Source organism: Arachis stenosperma, chromosome 6 (genome assembly GCF_014773155.1).
Source record: "Arachis stenosperma cultivar V10309 chromosome 6, arast.V10309.gnm1.PFL2, whole genome shotgun sequence".
Classification (NCBI taxonomy): Eukaryota; Viridiplantae; Streptophyta; class Magnoliopsida; order Fabales; family Fabaceae; genus Arachis; species Arachis stenosperma.
In genome coordinates, this window is record NC_080382.1 from 19509817 (window position 1) to 19531744 (window position 21928).

The 21928-nt window shown below is 35.7% G+C and overlaps 2 protein-coding genes across 2 annotated transcripts; both read left to right on the top strand.

Annotated features, from left to right (window-relative positions):
• Window positions 1-13452: 13452 nt before the first annotated feature.
• On the top strand, window positions 13453-18066 carry LOC130935772 (flowering locus K homology domain-like). Its single transcript, XM_057865656.1, has 7 exons — window positions 13453-13552; window positions 13931-14475; window positions 15580-15826; window positions 16273-16421; window positions 16647-16931; window positions 17033-17227; window positions 17680-18066. Exons 2-7 carry the CDS (start codon window positions 13954-13956, stop codon window positions 17854-17856), a joined length of 1575 nt encoding a protein of 524 aa, XP_057721639.1. The 5' UTR covers window positions 13453-13552; window positions 13931-13953; the 3' UTR covers window positions 17857-18066.
• A 1560-nt stretch (window positions 18067-19626) lies between these two features.
• Window positions 19627-21551, top strand: LOC130935408 (cytochrome P450 94A1-like). Its single transcript, XM_057865144.1, has one exon. It carries the CDS (start codon window positions 19777-19779, stop codon window positions 21277-21279), a length of 1503 nt encoding a protein of 500 aa, XP_057721127.1. The 5' UTR covers window positions 19627-19776; the 3' UTR covers window positions 21280-21551.
• The last annotated feature ends 377 nt before the right edge of the window (window positions 21552-21928 follow it).

Sequence of the window (21928 nt, forward strand, 5' to 3'; positions counted from 1 at the left end):
CAAGTCCAGCAAGTGCTTCAGCATTGTAAAAGAGCCAAAGCTCATTGCACCGTTCAGCAAAGAATAAAAGGTTATGCATTTGGCAAAAGAAAAAGAAAGACGAGGACATCTGTCAACATCAAGGACAGCTGGGGCTCTAGCAAAGCAACAACACACAAGGACAATGCCACAACACAAAGGACATCAGCAAATCAAAATGCAGAAGATCATTAGCAAGTTTGGAAGAGTAAAACAAAAATGCAGAGCTATGGACATCAGTTGGAATGGCTTAAAAATGGAAGTGCTTTGCATGCCAAGGAAGACAGCAGCTCCAAGGACAACAGAGGTTGGTGGATCAGACCCTCCAACAAGCAGCGTTAGTGGAGCAGATGAGCAAGGACTGCATGCCCTCAGAGAAAGCCCCAACGGGTAGCTGGGACAAGCAAAAAGGATGAAGCTACAATGAAGCCAAAAGGAAGATATATAACGAGCTTCACTCCACCATTTCAAGTCAAGGAAGAGAGCACACACATTCAGAGCACCATCTCTAACACAGAGCTGGAATCTCTTTCTTCTACTCAAGCTTAATTCTGATTTTATGCTATGGCTGTCTTGCGTTATTTTCTGTTTTGAGAAAAGGCAAATATGTGAGGTTCAAAAGCCAAGAGAGAAAAGGCAAGAGTGATGCAAAATAGCCACTGTTTATTTTTCTGATGTAATCTGGATGTATGAACTAGGATTAGTTCCCCTTACCAAGTTGGGTTAGCACTAGGTGAGAATTGAATCTGTGTAGATTCCCCCTTCCAAGTTGGGATAGCACTTTGGGGTTGCTAAGCTTTAGTGAAGAAGAGCTTAGGAAAGATACTAGTTGGATTAGGAATTAATTCAATAGTATTGGTGTATGTAATCTGAGAATTATAGTGGAAATTCCACCATGGTTTGTGGTGGAGACTGGATGTAGGATTCATGGCACTAAGAATCCGAACCAGGATACATGCTGGCCTCATTCTCCTCTTCTCTCCTCTTTTAATGTTCTGCGTATGAGACTATTTCAAATAATCTCTTGCAACTCGAGCAACAGTAAAACAGAGTTTGAAACTTTAAGTTTTAAACCAACTTGATTCAACCCCCCTTCTCAAGTTCAACTAGAACCATCAATTGGTATCAAGAGCAAGGTCTCAAGAAGGCAAGTTTCACAGCTTGGAGTAAAGATCCATGGCCAACAACATGAATTCCAACATCGTGGCTTTCACTCTCACTGAAGGACAGTCCAATAATAGACCTCCCTACTTCAATGGCAGCAACTACTCTTACTGGAAAGAGAGAATGAGAATCTTCGTGCAGTCGATTGACTACAACATCTGGAAGATCATTCTCAACGGCCCAGACGTTCCTACCGAACAGAATGCTGATGGAGAAGTTGTGGCAAAGGAGGACAACAAATGGACAGATGAAGAAAAGAAGAAGGTTGAACTCAATGCTAAGGCAATCAACCTGATGCACTGTGCAATCAGCTTTGAAGAGTTCAGAAAAGTGTCAAGGTGTAAAATAGCAAAAAAAATCTGGGATAAGCTCAGACTCACTCATGAAGGCACTAAGCAAGTGAGGGAGACCGGAATTGACATGCTGATGAAGGAGTATGAAATGTTCAGTATGAAGGAAGATAAGAGCATTGATCAAATGTTCGAAAGGTTCTCAATAATCATCAACAATCTGGACGCCATAGGAAGAAGCTACTCTGAAGAAACCTTAGTAAGAAAGATTCTGAGGAGTCTTACTAAGAAATGGGAAGTGAAAAGCACTGCCATCTCTGAAAGGAATGATTTGATCAAAATCACCTATGATGAGCTAAGAGGCAAGCTACTGGCTTATGAAACCACTCACATGTCTCAAGACAAAGATGACAAAAAGAAAAGTATAGCACTAAAATCAAGAATGACAGCCCAAGGAGAAGAATCTGATGACAGTTTCTCAGATGAAGAAATGGTGCTCTTTGCAAGAAAAATGAGAAGACTACTGAGATACAAAAATAAAAGCAAAGGAAGCTCTTTATCCAAAGATGTTAAAAAAGATCAAGTTAAGTTCACATGCCATCACTGCAAGGAACCTGGTCACTTCAAGTCAGATTGCCCTCAACTTAAGAAAGGCGAAAAATTCAAGAAAGACAAAAAGAAGGTGATGATGGCAACATGGGAAGACTTGGAGAACGACACCAGCTCAGAAAGCTCAGATCAAGAAGCTCAACTATGTCTGATGGCAGATCATAATGATGAAGATGAGGTAGATCTCTCTGACTTATCTATTGATGAACTGCACTACATTATCAAAGATATTTCTGTGAATTCTAAGAAACTCTTGGATAAGTATGCTAAATGTAAGAAAGAAAATGAGGCTTTGAGGACATAAAATGATCTTCTTTTGAAAAAGATTAAGGTAAATGAAACTAATAATGAGAAGTTTTTAAAAGAAGAAAACATTTCCTTGCGAACTGAATTAGAAAAATTCAAACTCAAGCATGAAGTGACTGCCTCCACTTATTTGATTTCTGAAAACAAAAAGCTGAATGAACAAATAAAAAGTTTGAATGAAGACTTAGCAAAAGTTTGTTCAAGGTTTTCAAAATCTGAACAAACTGCTTGCTTGTCAAAGGTTTGGGTCTGAAAAATCTGGACTTGGTTTTATAGAGGAAAATAAACCAGTTTTCAAACCAAACTTTCAAAAATCTGAATCCTCCTCTTCCAAGTTTTTCAAACCAAAAGGATTCAGCAAACCTCAGAAATCAGTGGGCAAAAATCAGTGCTACAAGTGCAATAGAAATGGTCATGATCCTCTTTAATGTTTCATCTTTCTTAGGTCTTTTGGTAATGATAGTAAGTTATATAAAGTTGTTCATGATTTTAATGCTCTTGGGCAACCAAGAAGATTTCACATCAAAGGGTCCAAATGGATTTGGATACCTAAGGTTAGCTGAAGAACATGCAGGTTTGCCTTGCATCCAAGAAAAAAATGGACATGTGGTATCTTGATAGTGGATGTTCAAGGCATATGACTGGAAGGGATACTTTCTTCATTAAACTCAACAAGTATAATGGAGGATTTGTCACTTTTGGAGATAATGGTAAAGGTAAAATAATTGCCATTGGTAAGGTTGGCAAAGATTTTTCAACTTGCATTGATAGTGTCTTCTTAGTTGATGGGTTAAAGCATAATCTATTGAGTATAAGTCAATTGTGTGACCTTGGGTATGCTGTAACCTTTAGGAAATCTGATTGTAGAGTCATAAATGAGAAAACAGGGGATGTTTTATTTGTTGCCAAAAGAAGTGACAATGTTTATGGTATCACTCTAGATGATCTAAAAGTGCAAAATGTAACTTGTTTCTCTTCAATGGAATCTGAAAAATGGATGTGGCATAAGAGGTTAGGACATGCTAGCATGTTCCAAATCTCTAAGCTTGTAAAGAGAGGTTTAGTTAGAGGTCTTCCTAATATAAAATTTGATAAGGACATCACTTGTGATGCATGTCAAATGGGTAAACAAATTAAAACCTCTTTCAAACCCAAGGAAGATGTCTCTACTAAGAAACCATTGGAATTGTTACATCTTGATCTGTTTGGACCAACTAGGACTCAAAGTCTTAGAGGAAAGAGTTATGGCATGGTAATTGTGGATGACTATACTAGATTTGGCTGGGTGTTCTTTCTTGCTCATAAACATGAGGCCTTCTCTGTTTTTGAAAAATTCAGCAAAAAGATTAAAAATGAAAAATGTTTAAAAATTGTTTCAATTAGAAGTGATCATGGTAAAGAATTTGAAAATCAGTTCTTTGAATTCTTTTGTGATGAACAAGGCATATCACATAACTTCTCTTGTCCAAGAACACCTCAACAAAATGGTGTTGTTGAGAGAAGAAATAGAAGTTTACAAGAAATGGCTAGAGCTATGTTATGTGAATATGAAATTCCTAAGTTCTTATGGGCTGAAGTTGTGAATACAGCTTGCTATGTTTTAAATAGAACAATCATTAGAAAATTTTTGAAGAAAATCCCATATGAATTTTGGAAAGGGCATCCTCCCAATCTTAGTTATTTTTATGTGTTTGGCTGCAAGTGTTTCATTTTGAATATCAAAGAAAATTTAGGTAAATTTGACCCTAAAACACATGAAGGCATTTTTCTGGGTTATTCCACAAATAGCAAGGCCTATAGAGTCTATAACAAGAACTCCAAAACTGTTGAGGAAACCATGCATGTCACATTTTGTGAGTCTAACATTGTTCCTAGTATTTGCATAGATGATAGTCCAGGTTTTGAAGCTGAATTCCCCAAGAACGATGAGCCAGTTCAACATAATTCTGATTCTCATGAAGCTGCACCTGCTAGCAACGAAAATCCCAATTTTGCAGGAGACAATTTGGAATTATCTCCTGTTGCTGCAGAAAATACTGATGCAGAGGCCATTGTTGATCAAGAGGAACCTGAATCCTCAAACCAGTCAAAAAGACCAAGAGAATGGAGGTTTCTGAAAAACTATCCTGAAGAGTTCATAATAGGAAATCCATCCACTGGTAGAACTACTCGTTCATCTTTGAAAAGAGCCAAATCCAACAACATTGCTCTTTTATCAAAGATTGAACCTCAAAACATCCAAGAAGCTCTTGCTGATCCATCTTGGGTGTTGGCCATGAAGGAGGAATTGTTGCAATTTGAGAAGAATCAGGTCTGGTCATTGGTGCCTTATCCACATGGAAAGGAAGTCACCGGCACTAAATAGATTTTCAGAAACAAGCTGGGTGAAGATGGATCCATAGTCCAAAACAAAACTAGATTGGTTGCTCAAGGATATGATCAAGAGGAAGGGATTGATTTCGATGAATCCTTTGCGCCTGTAGCTCGAATGGAAGCCATCCGATTGCTTCTAGCTTATGCTGCTCATTGTAGTTTCAAGCTTTTCCAAATGGATGTAAAGTGTACTTTTCTCAATGGTATAATAGATAGAGAGGTTTATGTGACTCGACCACCTGGGTTTGAAAACAAAACTTTTCCTAACCATGTTTTCAAACTAGCCAAAGCCTTGTATGGTTTAAGACAAGCTCCTAGAGCTTGGTATGAGAGGCTTAGCTCATTTTTATTGAAAAACAACTTTCAAAGAGGAGCCACTGACACCACTTTATTTATTAGAAATTATCATGATCATTTTATTCTTGTGCAAGTTTATGTTGATGATATCATATTTGGTTCGACTAATGAAAATTTGTGTGCAGATTTTGCTAAGCTAATGACCAATGAATTTGATATGAGCATGATGGGTGAGCTTAATTTCTTTCTCGGCTTGCAAATCAAGCAAACTGCAGAAGGCATATTCATCCATCAAGAAAAATATGCAAAAGAACTTGTCAAGAAGTTTGGGCTAGATTGTGCTAAGCCAATGGGAACCCCCATGCATCCTAATATCAAGCTTGATAAGGATGACCATGGTAGAGATGTTGATGAGACACGCTATAGAGGGATGATTGGATCTTTGATGTATCTAACCTCCTCAAGGCCTGATATCATCCAAAGTGTTGGAGTTTGCTCACGATTTCAATCAAAGCCTAAGGAATCCTATCTCTCAGCTGTCAAAAGGATCATCCGATATGTGCTTGGTACCACTAACTATGGTTTATGGTTTCCTAAGACTGATTCTTTTCAATTAGTGGGTTTCTGTGATGCAGATTTTGCTGGGGATAGGATTGATAGAAGAAGCACAAGTGACATGTGCTGCTTTCTTGGGAAATCCCTCATTGTTTGGTTTATCAAGAAGCAAGCTACTGTGGCACTTTCAACAGCCGAAGCTGAGTATATTGCAACCTCCTCTTGTTGTTCTCAATTATTATGGCTGAAAACTCAACTAGCTGACTATAAATTGAATGCCTCAAATATTCCATTATTTTGTGACAACATGAGTGCTATCAATATTTCCAAAAACCTTGTCTTGCACTCAAGAACAAAGCACATTGAAGTTCGTTTTCATTCTATAAGAGAACATGTGCAAAATGGAAATTTAGATATTCAGTTTGTTAACTCTGAAGGTCAGCTAGCTGATATATTCACCAAACCATTGATAGAGGAGAGGTTCTGCAAGTTAAGAACTGAACTGGGCATTCTAACTTCATCTCTGTTTTTTTAATGTTTCTGATAGTGAGATCTTTTGTGTTTTGTCTCATAAATCGCGGTGAGATTTTTTTGGCAGATGATGAATTAACTTCATTAAGTCACTATGAAGCTACTGGATTCACACCTGACCATAATAAATGATGGACCTCAAGTGCTGGAGCAGTTCACGACATCTGGGCTTTCTTTATTGAAACCATTTGGCCTATTTCAGCTTTGCTCTCTTAATGTTTTACCAACTGCATTTCATTTTTTAAATTGGGCCCCTTCAAATTTTTTTCACATCATTTCTTCAAATGGGTTTTCAATTTTTGTCTGTTCTACTTTCTTTAGGCATCTTTTGATTTTTTTCTTTGTTTCTCTCTCCTAGTATCAACGTACAAAGGTTACAGCTCTAACTTTCAATGATTTTCAAAACATTTTAAAGTTTTCATTTTTACCTACTTCCAAGATGAAGCCTTTACTCTTCTCTCTAAAACTCCTATTTCTTTTGCTTACTTGCTTGTGAGACATATGCATGCTTGTGTCAGTACCAAAAATGCTTTACCTTATGCCATGCTTCTTACAAAAATTTTTCAATATTACAATGTTGATTTTGGGACTGAAATTGCAAAAGATTGTAACTCATATATCAAAGGGGGTGGTGCAGTAAAGAAAATAACTTCCAGGCATCGCCGAACTGATGACAGCACTGATGTTCCCTCTGTTGATGAGGATCCTCTGATTCCCCCTTCCACCTCCACCACAATCAAGGTCATGATACGCACTCTGAAGAACGTACTTGAGGAGTTCATCAATCTGATTGACCTTCTTCTCACTCATGGTGCCGAGCGCAAAAGGAACCAGGTTATGGAGGAAAATGCTTTAAAGAAGACAAAGAGGAGAATTCGGATTCTGAGGGACTTTGTGGAGGATACAGAAGTTAGACTCAGAACTTCCGACAATAAGGGGGAGGACGATGGAACCTCTGATGAATCCAACTTTGATGCCTAGCCCTTTTATGTTTCCTTTGGATGACTGTAACCCACAATTAAATTACTGCTTGATAAATTTTTGGATAGCCACTAACAAATTTTGTGCAGGTTTCTTCCTTTCCTCCCTTGATGACAAAAGGGGGAGTAAAGAAAAGGAATATGTTAGCATTAGCTTAGGGGTTAACAGTGTTAATTACTGTGATAAATTGCTTGGAAAAATTGATAGTGGTTGTTTGTTAAGCTTTGTCCAGGTGAATATGTGAGCCATGATTAAGGGGGAGAGAATTGCTAACATTGAGGAGGAGTACTATACACCTTGGATGGTCATCAAAGGGAAGTGCTCTCAACCCATTTAAATCTGTGTTAAATTTTAATTCTCATCCTTTTATCATGTTTGTCATCAATGGGGAGATTGTTAAGCTTAAGTTGATTTTGGGTTATACAAATGATGACAAACATTTATTAAGTTAAAGTCCAAATGTGTTTAATTGTGTGTTTTAGTGATGCAGGCCCATTATCCTTTTCTCAGCCCAACAATGTTGCTTAAGTATTCCTTGAGTGCTTCAAATCAATGCACAAGCCCAAATGTCCAAGTCCACATTGCTTCAATCCAAGTCCAGCAAGTGCTTCAGCATTGTAAAAGAGCCAAAGCTCATTGCACCGTTCAGCAAAGAATAAAAGGTTATGCATTTGGCAAAAGAAAAAGAAAGACAAGGACATCTGTCAACATCAAGGACAGCTGGGGCTCTAGCAAAGCAACAACACACAAGGACAATGCCACTACACAAAGGACATCAGCAAATCAAAATGCAGAAGATCATTAGCAAGTTTGGAAGAGCAAAACAAAAACGCAGAGCTATGGACAGCAGTTGGAATGGCTCAAAAATGGAAGTGCTTTGCATGCCAAGGAAGACAGCAGCTCCAAGGACAACAGAGGTTGGTGAATCAGACCCTCCAACAAGCAGCGTTAGTGGAGCAGATGAGCAAGGACCGCATGCCCTCAGAGAAAGCCCCAACGGGTAGCTGGGACAAGCAAAAAGGATGAAGCTACAATGAAGCCAAAAGGAAGATATATAATGAGCTTCACTCCACTATTTCAAGTCAAGGAAGAGAGCACACACATTCAGAGCACCATCTCTAACACAGAGCTGGAATCTCTTTCTTCTACTCAAGCTTAATTTTGATTTTATGCTATGGTTGTCTTGCGTTATTTTCTGTTTTGAGAAAAGGCAAATATGTGAGGTTCAAAAGCCAAGAGAGAAAAGGCAAGAGTGATGCAAAATAGCCACTGTTTATTTTTCTGATGTAATCTGGATGTATGAACTAGGATTAGTTCCCCTTGCCAAGTTGGGTTAGCACTTGGTGAGAATTGAATCTGTGTAGATTCCCCTTCCAAGTTGGGATAGCACTTTGGGGTTGCTAAGCTTTAGTGAAGAAGAGCTTAGGGAAGATACTAGTTGGATTAGGAATTAATTCAATAGTATTGGTGTATGTAATCTGAGAATTATAGTGGAAATTCCACCATGGTTTGTGGTGGAGACTGGATGTAGGATTCATGGCACTAAGAATCCGAACCAGGATACATGCTGGCCTCATTCTCCTCTTCTCTCCTCTTTTAATGTTCTGCGTATGAGACTATTTCAAATAATCTCCTGCAACTCGAGCAATAGTAAAACAGAGTTTGAAACTTTAAGTTTTAAACCAACTTGATTCAGCCCCCCTTCTCAAGTTCAACTAGAACCATCAAAATTAAATTATATAAAACTTTTATATTTTTTAAAATATTAACATTTTAAATTATAAATAAAAAATATCCCGTTTAATATAAAAATATCTAAAAATTCATTTTGAATAAATATAATAAATCATAAATGATTTATTATTTATTTTTTAAAATATTTTTAAACTCAAAGTATCATTAATTTGACTTAAATATTTTTAGTAAAATAAATTTTTAAATATAAAATCTTAAATAAATATAATAAATCATAAATAACTTATTATGTTAATTTTTAAAAATTCGAAATCTTATTTTTAATATGTTGAAACAAAAATTGTTATTAATTATAAAATCTTTGAATTTTGTGACAAATAAAAAACTTGTTACAAAAATATTGTATTTTGTGACAAATTAATTTTTTGTTACAAAATATTTAGAGCTTTTGAGACAAATAGATATTTTGTTACAAAATATTTTAAATTTTTGCAATAATATATATAATCTTTTGTTACAAAACATTATAACATTTTGCAACAAAACAACGATTCGATACGAAAGCCAACATAAGTTGTAACAAAAAGAATCATGTTGTTACAAAATTTGAAATGTTTTGTAACATTTTTTTGTTGTTACAAAATATTCTTATTTTACAACAATAACTAATTATTGTTACAAAAAAATCATAATTTGTAACAATTTTAATTTTAATACAAATTTTTTGTTGCAAATGTTTCATTTTTCTTGTAATGGTGACTGTGTCTCCACCCGCACAACCATCATGTTCTGTTCAGCTGGGTCATTGGCTGATTCTTCTACCATACTCAACCTGAAATACACCCAAAAAAAAGTCAAAATATACCTGAAGCATTAAAAAGAAACACATGCTTTGTTTTTTGAGAACTTACGTAGTTGCAGTTTTTGCTTTTTTTTTTCTTGCCTTTTTTTGAATAAAACATTAAAGGTCTTTTCTTCTTAAAAAAATATATACAAAATTAGAAGTAGAAGGTAAAAAAGATAAAAGCAACCGGTATTAGAAAGAGAAATTACATGCTATCCATCGGTTTGTTTATGCTGCTTTGATCTGTTTGTCCTTGAGACAAAGGATCATTCTCACTTCCTAAGTTCACCTCCGGTATTCTAAGCATAGAATAAATGTCATTTAGTAAAAATACCATACACTTAAATCAGGATAACAAGATTTTATCAAATAAAGGTTCTTACGTTTCGGATGAGTCATAGTGACCTTCTGGCGATGGCAGCGGAGCTCCCTTCTTCCTGGGAAACCAAAATAATTATCAACAACCAAAATACCTTAAAATGCCTACTACATACCCAAATATAACAAACCCTTGTGCATCAGCTTTTTCATTGGTTTTCTTCTTTTTTGATTCCTTTAAGAATTCTTCTAATACTTTAGTTTCAAATTCAGATTTGACAGTACATGCATAAAAGGACATGTTAACAAATATAATTTTGATGATAAACGATAATATAGCTTTACAAAGTATCTTACCCATCATAGGATTGAGTTTGTTTAGGAGACGAATCCTCAACAACTTGCTTTGTTTTTGGATTGCGCCCTGAAAAAAAAGTATGAATTAGAAAAACAAAATAAAATTGATGATAAAATACTATCCAAAGCAGTACTTACTTTTTGAGTATTCTTTGAATTTTTTTTGTTTTTTGTTTTTTGTTTTTTTTTTATTGGTAATGATTCTTCACTTCTGAAAGTTAATAAGAAACGCTCTGTTAATACATGAAATTTTGAAAATAAATAGAAAAGAAAGCGATGATAATTTCAGAATATTACTCATCATTCGATTCAGTTTTTGAATTGAAATTCTCCTGAATCTTCTTCCTTTTTTTGGATTCCATTCTGGAAGGCAAACAATCATTAGTAAAAAACACCCTAAAAATGACAAAATACACAAAAAATATTATTTACTTTTTGGCCGTTCTGGTGGGATGTTTCATTTTTATTTCCTCTGAGTCTTCTTCAGACTCAGACTCAGAGGAAGAATTAACCTCAGTTTTGGATATATCACTCTCAGATGATAATGAACTTGCCTTTTTTTCTTTTTTTCTTTCTTTTCTTTTTCCTTCATTTGTTCCAACTTCTTTTTTGTTTCTACTTTCTTTACGATGCCCTGAAATAGTAGAAATGTTAGTTTACACCATCTACATAAATAAAATAAACGCAAATTAGAGAAGGTATTCAGTTCACTTACCATATGTCCATCTATTTCTGCTCTCATTCTTGCAACCAACTGCTCTCTATTCCAGTTGCTAACCCAGGGCAGTCCACGATTTTCTTCTCCTTTCTTGTCTTTGTTTTTTCCCAGATAGAAATAGATTATCATCAAGGCAAAGAGGCAGCCGTCAATTGATTTCTTCTTTTTCAGACGGTAATTAGTTATGCCTTTGATGATAAAATTCAGAACATAGGCTCCCCAATTACCTTCGGTTATTTTGTCCATCTTAAAAATTGGAGTTAGGTGCATAGGAGAGATTTTGTTTATTGTTGTGGGCAACAAGAACGCCATATAAATATAGAGGATGAAAATTCTCTTGAACATCAGGCGATCTTGTTCATTTTCAACACCAATACTCATCATCTCATCAGTCAGATTCTTTAGAGTCTTCCCTTGAAATCTTCTAAAAATCTGTTTGTTCTCTTCAGAAAGTTTTTTATAACTCACTTTCTCAAGAAATAGATCTCCTACAAAAAAGAAAATAATTTAGACTGCAAATCACTTCAAATATCACTCATATACACCCAAATATCACTCATATCACTTTCTTAGGAAGTATAGAGATTTTCTGTAATCAGTTACCTGATGCATTGAGGCCAAGGGCAACCCCTATTGTGCTGGATTTAACTCTAAAAGAACCATAGCTTGTTTCGATTGTGTTTTTGTCCAAATTAAAGGAGTTAGCCAACTCCTTTAATAGTTTGTGATGCACCCTCATTGGCGGGATGTGCATCAGTCCACCAAAACCTAATTTTCGAACAATTGCTTTCTTTGCCTCGCTCATATTTTCAAATTTTTCACTCAACAATCTGGTGGCACACTTCAAGTCTTTGGTTTGCTGTAAAAAAAATCAAAATTAGAGTAATTAAAATAACATATATTTGTATTAGAAAAATTGACTTGTTCTAAGACATATATTTGTGCTTACATTGTATTTTTTTCCACATTAGTTCTTGCTTGTTATTTTTACTGCAATGAAAAAGAGATGCTGTCAATAGATAAAAAATACACCGAAAAATCAGAGACATACACAGTTAGATACACCCAAATATAAGCCTCATACACCCAAACTCAGTCCCATAAATATTTTGTTTTTTCAATTAAACGAAATTAAATCAGTTTAAAATCATATTCAATTCAACTAAACATGCATAAAATGACACTACAAGGTCAAGCATAATTAGAATAGTACCAGTTAGACTTTAAAACTCCTAATATATATATATATATATATATATATATATATATATATATATATATATATATATATATATATATATATATATATATATATATCAGTCCCATACACCTTTATATTTTTTGGATTATATGACATTATATGAGTTCAGAAAGATATTTAAGTTCAAAATGCTACTAGAAGCAACAATTGCATGCCAAGTCCGACATATACACCCAAAAATCTACCATATACACCCAAAAATCATTTAGAAAAGGAAGAGTCTTTCATGTAAGTATGCACAAACCTAATTAAAAAACATGTAAACATGCACAAAATATGTACCAAAACAGATCAAAACACATGTTAAAGCATTCATTAGAAGTACGTGAAATAGTGTAAACAAAGAACAGTGTCATCAGAACAGTAATTGAGATCTAAACCAAGAACAGTGAAACAGAGAGAGAAATACTAACGATATAGTGCTTCGATTTCATATAACAGAAATGTGAAAAATCTAGAAGAACAGTAAAACAATACTTTGAATAATATTTCTTCATTCTTTCTGGTGATTTTTTATGGAGATTTGTATGTTTTTTTCTTGATTTCTTCTACCTTTTACGAGGAGTTGGAAGGTTTCTTCAGAATCGTAGTTTGTTACGAATGTGACTTGAATTTTGACGGTTTGGGTTTTGATTGAGGAAGAAGAGGAAGAGTCTGTCATAATGAGCGTGTTTTGGAAAAATGCAACGGTTGATTAAGGTGCGTGCGTTTACATTTATAGAAGAGTATAGTGCGTGTGTTTTTTCTTAGATTTGGACCAACTTATATAACTTGTAAGTTAAAAAAGCTTATATGTATAGTGATGATTTAAAATCCTTAAAATAATATTTTTTAGTGAAAATGTAAGATGTGCAAGATCAAAAATAAAGTTTAAACAAAATTCAAAAATAATATATCTGACTTTAAATTACAAAAAACTCTTTAAATTAAAAAAATATTATTTATATATTAAAATTAAATTAATATTTAATATATATATTTATTTATATTTAATTTATATTAATATCTAATTTTAATAGTTAATTTTGGTATACAAGACTACAAGTAATATGGTTGTTAAAATTATTATTCGATTAAATTGAAAAGGCAAATTTAGAGGGGCGTGAAAACAAAAATAAAAAAATAAAAGACAAGAACGAAAATATCTTATAAATACCCTCATCGTTAAACCTAACATTCTGCACGGCCTCTGAATCCACTCGCTTCGTCACTTGTTGAAGTTCTTGTAGATCCATGTAAGTTCCTCTAGATTAATGCCCTCAAAAGATATTCTTCTTCTTCTTCTTCTTCTTCTTCTTCTTCTTCTTAAACCCTAATTTTACACACTACACTTTCCACCATATCTTTGATGGTTATTATTATTTCTTCGTTTTGAGCTTCATCTAACTAATGAATTTATTTATTCAAAATTTTCTTTTTTGTAACTTTGGACGTTTGTGCTTTAGCAACTTTTAAGTGATTGTGTTTAGTTTCCACTACTCCAATCTACAGAAAGAAGTCTAGAAGGAATTGTATGTTGCATTAGTGAAATTGTTTGGGGATTGTATTTTAAGTTTCAAATTCTGTTTAAATTGGTGCTGAATTGTTGTTGTTTTAACTGAGTGGTTTTGCAGAAAAATAAGAATATAATATTGTGATGTCTGGGGAAGAATTTGATGGGCATGATGATATGGGAGGGTATGTGCCTGAGGACCCTGGTTTTCAACAAGATCATTCTGTTGAACTTGATGAGGGGAATGTGTTTGATAGCTCTGGTTTTCCTCAGCTGCATCAACTTGATGAACACCATGATCCAGGAAATTTTGCTGAGGATGCCAATCCTCCTGTGAATGATTTTGCTGGCTATGATGTTGGAGATTTTCCGGAAGACCCCAGTTCTCCACAAGAGGAGCATGTCATTGAAGAAAATCATGATGTAGGAGATGTAACTGAGAATTTTGGTTCTGTGCCACAAGAAGGGCATGAGAATGATTCCCAAGGACATGAAATTAAGAAGTGGCCTGGGTGGCCTGGAGAGAATGTCTTCAGGATGTTGGTCCCAGTGCAAAAGGTTGGCAGTATTATTGGCCGGAAGGGTGAGTTTATTAAGAAAATCACAGAAGAAACTAAGGCGCGAATCAAAATTCTTGATGGTCCTCCTGGAACCATGGAAAGAGCTGTGAGTGTACTTTTCAGTTTGCTGGTTGTTAATTTGTGCAGTGACAGATAATCTTGGAATAACTTAACTGTTTGTTTTAAGCATATTATACGTATTTGTGGATATTGATCTTTGCATTCCTTTGAATATCTTCATAGTTACTTAGAACCTGCAGATCTATATTATTGGGGGAACTGCCTATTAATTTGATATGGAATTCCTTTTTGATCAAACAAAGTTCTTATACCATTAATCTGAAATTGAAATTAGTGATTGGTCCATTAGAAAACATGTTGTGAAGGAATGTAGATAAAAGTTACTGTAGACAAGGAAGTAAAAGCATAAAAATAATACAAAACTAATAAACACACAAAGGAAAGATAATTGATCAAACAGTTTAAATATACATAAAAAGAGATGTATTTTTGTCACGATGACCGAGTGGATATGTGCAGGTTCAACAAATATGAATGACCAAAGTGGCTTCAAACAGAAGAACCAAAGCAGCGAACAGCAACAAGCATATGCAAGTGCTGAGATGCTGTTTTTGTGTTAGCAACCAGAAATAGTTTGTGGAGACTTTGGTTGCAAGAAGCTTTCAATGTACCTGGTAACTTCAAAACTTGGTCGATTGGAGTCTTGCCACACTCCCTGAAAGTATTTCCTTGAAAGCACTCTTAAAATAAATAAAAATGATAACAACAAATAAAAGAAATCAGAAATGATAATGAAGTCATGAAACATGTCAGGAAATTTTATAAGTCTAATATTTACCTTGATCCCTGTAATTCGTTGGGTGGAACCTTGCTAGCATGAACAGATTTCTTCTAATATTAAGAAGTATTAATTAATTATTCTAAAAGAAATTTGTCATAGCAAGAATAAATGCTAATCAATTTAATCAGAGATTCACAACACAAGGTTCTAAGAATTGGTAATAAAATATAATGAATAAGAAGATTATTCCCATATTTTCCTTGTTAATGCCACAATATCGATGAACAAGAAGATGAAACAATTAATGGGTAAGATTGATAAAATTATTTGCTTTAAAGTTTGGAAATGATCTATTGTACTTTTTGGTACTTAGTGTTTATGAATTCTCTTTCTTGGTGATTTTAAAAGGTAATGGTTTCGGCAAAAGAAGAGCCAGATCGGACCATACCACCTGCAGTTGAGGGTTTGTTAAGGGTTCATAAACAAGTCATCAATCTTGACCATGATTCGGCAGACACATCAGGTGCTGGGCCCTCAATTATCACTAGGCTTCTAGTTGCAGATACTCAAGCAGGAAGTCTGATTGGGAAGCAGGGTTCCACCATAAAATCCATTCAAGATGGCTCTGGTTGCATTATACGTGTTCTTGGATCAGGTTTGTTCCCAGCTATTTTCGATTATATTAGGATACCTTGCTAGGTTTGTTCCCATCTATTTTCGATTATATTAGGATACCTTGCTAGGTTTGTTCCCATCTATTTTCGATTATATTAGGATACCTTGCTTATATTTGGAAACCAGTACACTTTACTTTTTCAGAGTTATTTATCAAGTGGTCTTTTAGTTGATCTTATATGGTATATTCTCCCAATTTACATTCAGTTTTTTCCCCTTTTTTCCCCCTTTCTCTGCTGCATTAGTGATTGGACTGCTGTAATATAATTGTTTAGAGAGTTCATTAATTTCTTGTTAGAAATGGCAATTATATGTTACCTTCACTTGATGAAAAAATATGCAAGAAGAACTATTTATGATATTTAATCTTAAAAGATTTTGGTTACTGAGTTTTAATTTTCTTGAATAATGTACTATTTAAAACAGAAAACCTACCTGTGTTTGCTTTGAGAGACGATAGTGTTGTTGAAGTACAAGGTGAACCTGCTGGAGTTCATAAGGCGGTTGAACTTATTGCAGTTCATTTGCGTAAGTTCTTGGTTGACCGCAGCATAGTCGGAGTATTTGAAACAAAGGCAAGTCCTTTTACCTCCCCCTCCTTTTCTTTCCACGAAGCTAAAAGGTGCGAATGCGAAGGTCAAAAAGCGGCTATGAAGTTTCTTTTACAAATTTACCATGTCTTGGACCTTTTCTAAATGTATATTGTTTGTGATGCAGCAATTTTATATGTTGTTTCGAAGTTACACATGCACCAACAATCTTTGCTAACAATTCTGTTGTCTTTTTTTTTTCACTGTCAGATGCAAATGCCAGATGTTCGAGTCAACCACAATGCACCCCCACGCCAACCTTGGGTTCCTCCTCCTCAAGGGTTTCCAGCTCCTGGTGGTGGTGGGCCTGCTTTTGCACCCCCTAGTCAGCAATATATGCCACCATCACATCCCTATGATAATTATTACCCAACAGCCGACATGCCTCCTATGGACAAACAATTCCATCAGGCTCCACTATCTGCTTATGGCAGGGATCCTTCCGCTGGAATTCATCCACCAAGTGCACAACCACAACAGTCTGCTGCAACTAAGGTGTCTTCTTTTTCCTAACTTCAGAATTTTTGTGGAGAGTGATATTCATTTGATGAGGCATCATATCTTTGATTTTATGTAATTTTGTTTCTACTGCATAGGTTACACAGCACATGCAAATTCCTCTATCATATGCAGATGCTGTTATTGGAGCATCAGGTGCAAATATCAGTTACATTCGTCGTGCTAGTGGAGCAAGTGTTACGGTTCAGGAGACAAGGGGAGTGCCAGGGGAGATGACTGTTGAAATAAGTGGGACTACATCAGAGATACAGGCAGCCCAACAGCTGGTTCAGGTATTTGATTTTAAAGGTGTACCATGTTTGCTACTGGTATTGTTTTTGGCAAAGTTCCAGTCTATCATGCACCCCGTGAGTTTGGGTAGATCATAATGAGATGTGTTGATTTATAATGCATAAGATTTACTTTGCACAAAGCCTTGAATAGTGGCTTCATTGGACAAAGTTCCAGCTCAAAACATGATTGCTCTAATACAAGTTCAAAAGTATTTTGAAACATGTGCTGGAGTATATTGTAATTATCATTGTCCTGTGAGTTCATCCTATTGTTTTCTTTCATTTGCCTGTCGATTTTAAAATAATTCATATAAAACAATAAAAAAACATAGAATTTATCAGAGCATTTCTGCGGGGAGTTCAGAATATGATATGGCAAGTAGCAGTTTCTCAATTCTGCCTTATTTTGGTTTAATTTATTTATCCGAAAAACCACATTCTATCTGATGCAGAACTTTGTCGCTGAAGCTGCAAGTGCTGCCCAGGATCAAGTGGCGGGAGCAATTAGCCAAGGTTACAGTTCCTATCCAACTAATGCTCCAGCATATGCTTCTCCACCCTCTAGCACTGCTGGCCATGTGCCTTCTTCCGAGTATGGCCCCATGTATGGTACCAATTATGGTTATTAAGAAGCTATATTCAATTTTTGTGTAGTTCTTGTTGGGGGTGTATTTTATGGTTTTATGGTGGGCTAGGATTTCTTTTATTTTCTTCTTTCTTCGTAGGTGGTGGCATTGTTGGTCTTGTCATGGTTTTCTGGTTGGAATAATGCCCCATTTAAACATTCATATGGTATAAAACTTGCATTTGTTCTTTCTCTGGATTACTTGGATCCGAAATTCCGCTTTATGCATTTTCTCCCCAATTGCATTATGCTATACCACAATGGTTTCAGCAATATTCCCGTAATATTTCTAGAAATCTAGTTTTCCTTCCTAGCAAGGAGAATTTTTTGCTTTTTTTTTTTCCGGTTCAGAATTTTCTGCTATGGATTATGGTTCTACAGTTTTATTCAATTGTCAATTATATAATTTTGGGCTTTCAAGGTTCATATATAGAATGAATGATCAACATGATTTTCTTGCTACCGGGGTATTCAATGATTTGAGTATATTAATTAAAAAAGTTTCACAAATTCTGATTATTGCATGTTTTCTTGACCCAACTACTTATGTTATATTGGGTCATTAGCATGTTAAATTGAATGTTCCTACCTATGCTCTACAGAACTCAATTTGAATACGCAAATGACAACCACACGCTATTAATATCAGTGTTTTATCGTGTTTTCGTTATTGATATCATGATCATGTTCGTATGGAACTGCTCAGAGTATTATTCTCATATTCTGAATCAGAAGTATTTTGTCGAAGATTCCACGGGATCAATGTTTCACAAGTTTTGCCATTTTTTTTTCTTTTTGACTCCTTGAACATAAGCAATGAGAATGGACAGAACTCTTAAAAGGAAAAATCAATGAATAACAAGGCGTAAAGAGAATGGGCTAATCTTTTTGTAATAACAATACACAAACCTATAGAAGAGGGTTGAATATAATTATCAATTCATCATAACTTTTCCCATCATAAATTGCCACATGTAATAACTATGTACCCATGTTTCTTTCACACGATAGATTACGAGAGTGACAAATTGAGAAAGCTGAGCACAGGTGCGTTTATCTAACAGTGTCTCGAATAATTAAACCCCTAAACCTCAGCACTTTCGTAGAACACGCACAAGGAAATTTTTCTCGTGCGACAACTAACGAATGTACATAAGCTAAGATAGCTTCAGGCCTTCAGTTATTGAATCTTCTTCCTTCTAGATTAAATACACTAATGATAATGATGATAACATTAAAGCTAATTATTTTTTAATGCGTGGTCAAAATGAATTTTTAGTCTTTTACACTAATAGGATATTATTGTGTCATAAATAATAACAGTGACAATTGTGGTCCTTAAAGAAAAACATGTGTCTTTTGGGAGGCGTCATATGCCGTGGACTAAGTATATTAGGTCATTTGGCTCAAAATAAAATAAAAAAATAAAAATTTATCAAAATTTATTATTTTTAATCATAAATTTTAATTATTAATATTTAAAAATATAAATTAAAAATAATAGTTAAAAATAATAAATTTTCACGAACTTTTAACATTTCTCATAAAAATATTAATCATTTAATATTTTCTGTGTATGTTATTATTATTATTATTATTGGAGCATTTCTTGAATTGAAGTGCTATTGTTGGGAAATCACCAATTTAACTTATGGTGGAATATTTTGAATCGACAACTATTGACATGAAGATATCCTTATATAAAGAAAATAATTTAAAATTATTAGATAGATTCTGTTTATGAACATAAAAGATTATTGGGAACATAAAAATTAGATTTGAAGTTTTGGCCATAAATTGTTGTGAGTGACGAGTTTACATACGTCATGAACAGCAGCAGTTCAAAATCCAAAAGAGTGAAAAGACATTATTATAAAAAGCAGAAGACTCAATGTCCATTCAGCAATAAACCAAAACAACGAAAATGATTCAAAACATCATCTTGTTCCTGTTAATGTTCCTTCCCTTTCTTGTTTTCTTCTTAATCAGACCATATTCAAACAAGAGCAAAACCAGTGTCATCCCAAAATCATACCCAATCATTGGCAGTTACTTAGCACTCAAGGCCAATTCCCACCGCCGCATCCAGTGGCTCTCCGACATCGTCCTTGCCTCCCCTGCTGCCACCTTCACCCTTCGCCGCCTTTTCGGCATCCAATCCATCTTCACCGCCAACCCCGCCACCGTGCAGCATATCCTCAAGAACAACTTCCCCAATTACCGAAAAGGTGATATCGTCGTCGGAACCCTCTCCGATCTCCTCGGAAACGGAATCTTCAACACCAACGGCGAGGACTGGAAGTTCCAGAGACAAGTTGCCAGCCACGAGTTCAACACCAAATCGCTCCGCAATTTCGTGGAGAACGTAGTCGACAGCGAACTCTCCGATCGGCTCGTCCCCATCCTGTCCGGCGCCGCCGCAAGGCAGGAAGAAACCCTGGATTTGCAAGATATCCTTCAGAGATTCGCGTTTGACAACATCTGCAGAATCGCGTTCGGGTACGACCCTCAGTACTTGAACTTATCATTTGAAAGAAGCGACTTCGCCGAGGCATTCCAAGAAGCAACCGAGATCAGCAGTTTACGGTTTCGCGAACCCTTACCTTTCGTATGGAAGCTTAAGAGAGCCCTCAACATCGGATCTGAGAAGCGATTGAGAATTGCTGTATCTCAAGTGCGCGAGTCTGCCAATAAACTCGTCAGAGAGAAGAAAAAGGAGCTCCATGACAAATCATCGCTTGGATCCGTCGACATGCTCTCGCGGTTCTTGAGTTCCGGTCACTCCGACGAGGACTTCGTGACGGACATAGTGATAAGCTTCATACTCGCCGGAAAGGACACTACCTCTGCGGCGCTGACGTGGTTCTTCTGGCTGTTATCGAAGAACCCTCGCGTTGAGAAGGAGATTCTGAAAGAGATAAACGAGAAATCAGAAGCTCCGGTTTACGATGAAGTGAAGGAGATGGTGTACACGCACGCTGCCTTGTGTGAGAGCATGAGGCTGTACCCTCCGGTTCCGACGGACAGCAAGGAGGCGGTGAACGATGACGTTTTGCCGGACGGGACGGCGGTGAAGAAGGGAACGGTGGTGACGTATCATGTTTACGCCATGGGCAGGATGGAAAGCCTTTGGGGTGGTGACTGGGCGGAGTTTAGGCCGGAGAGGTGGTTGGAGAGAGTTGAAGGCGACAAGTGGCGGTTCGTGGCGAGGGATTCTTTCAGCTATCCGGTGTTCCAAGCGGGTCCCAGGATTTGCTTGGGGAAGGAAATGGCATTTTTGCAGATGAAGAGGGTGGTGGCTGGAGTTCTGAGGAGCTTTAGGGTGGTTCCCACGGCGGCCGACGGGGTTGAACCGGAGTTCATTTCGTTCTTGACCTCTCAGATGAAAGGTGGTTTTCCTGTCAAGATTCTTCAAAGAAAAGTTTGATTCACGGATCACTTTCTCACTCAGTGTGGGCACGTGCTTCATGTTTTATTGTTTACAGTTAAATTTACTCTATATAGTACTCAATAAAAGGTTTTTGTTTAGTTATTAATTATTATGCAATATCTTTCCTATATTTGTTGTAAAGGCTAGATTCTTCCGTATCCAAGTAGGGGACTAAATGTAAGGAGTAAAAAACATAGTCCAGGATCTAATTGATTTATATAAATAGATATAGTAAAAATACAAAAATAATGAATAATTTTATTGATAGATTTTTTTTTTGGTTTCTAATTGGGATTCTCTATACTCTTTGTATTTTTTATTGGTTTTTAATTGAGGATTTTTTATTCTATTTTTATTCTATTTTTAAAGTGACTTTTTAAATTGTTTACTATTTTAATTTGTACGATGAAATCTGCCTTACTCGTATGTTACATTCATTTATCTGCTTTTTATTGCAAATAAAATTATAAAAAAAGTCAAATAATGTGAGTAGCTTTTTGGGTGAGGAAAGTGCTCCTACACTGATCCAACATTAAAACCCACGTCTAAATGAGCTAGAAAGGTCTAATATAAAGATTGGCCTTCCCTATTCACTGACCTCCTCCACAGAAGTCGGATTCGACACAAACTCTACTTTAAAGAAGTC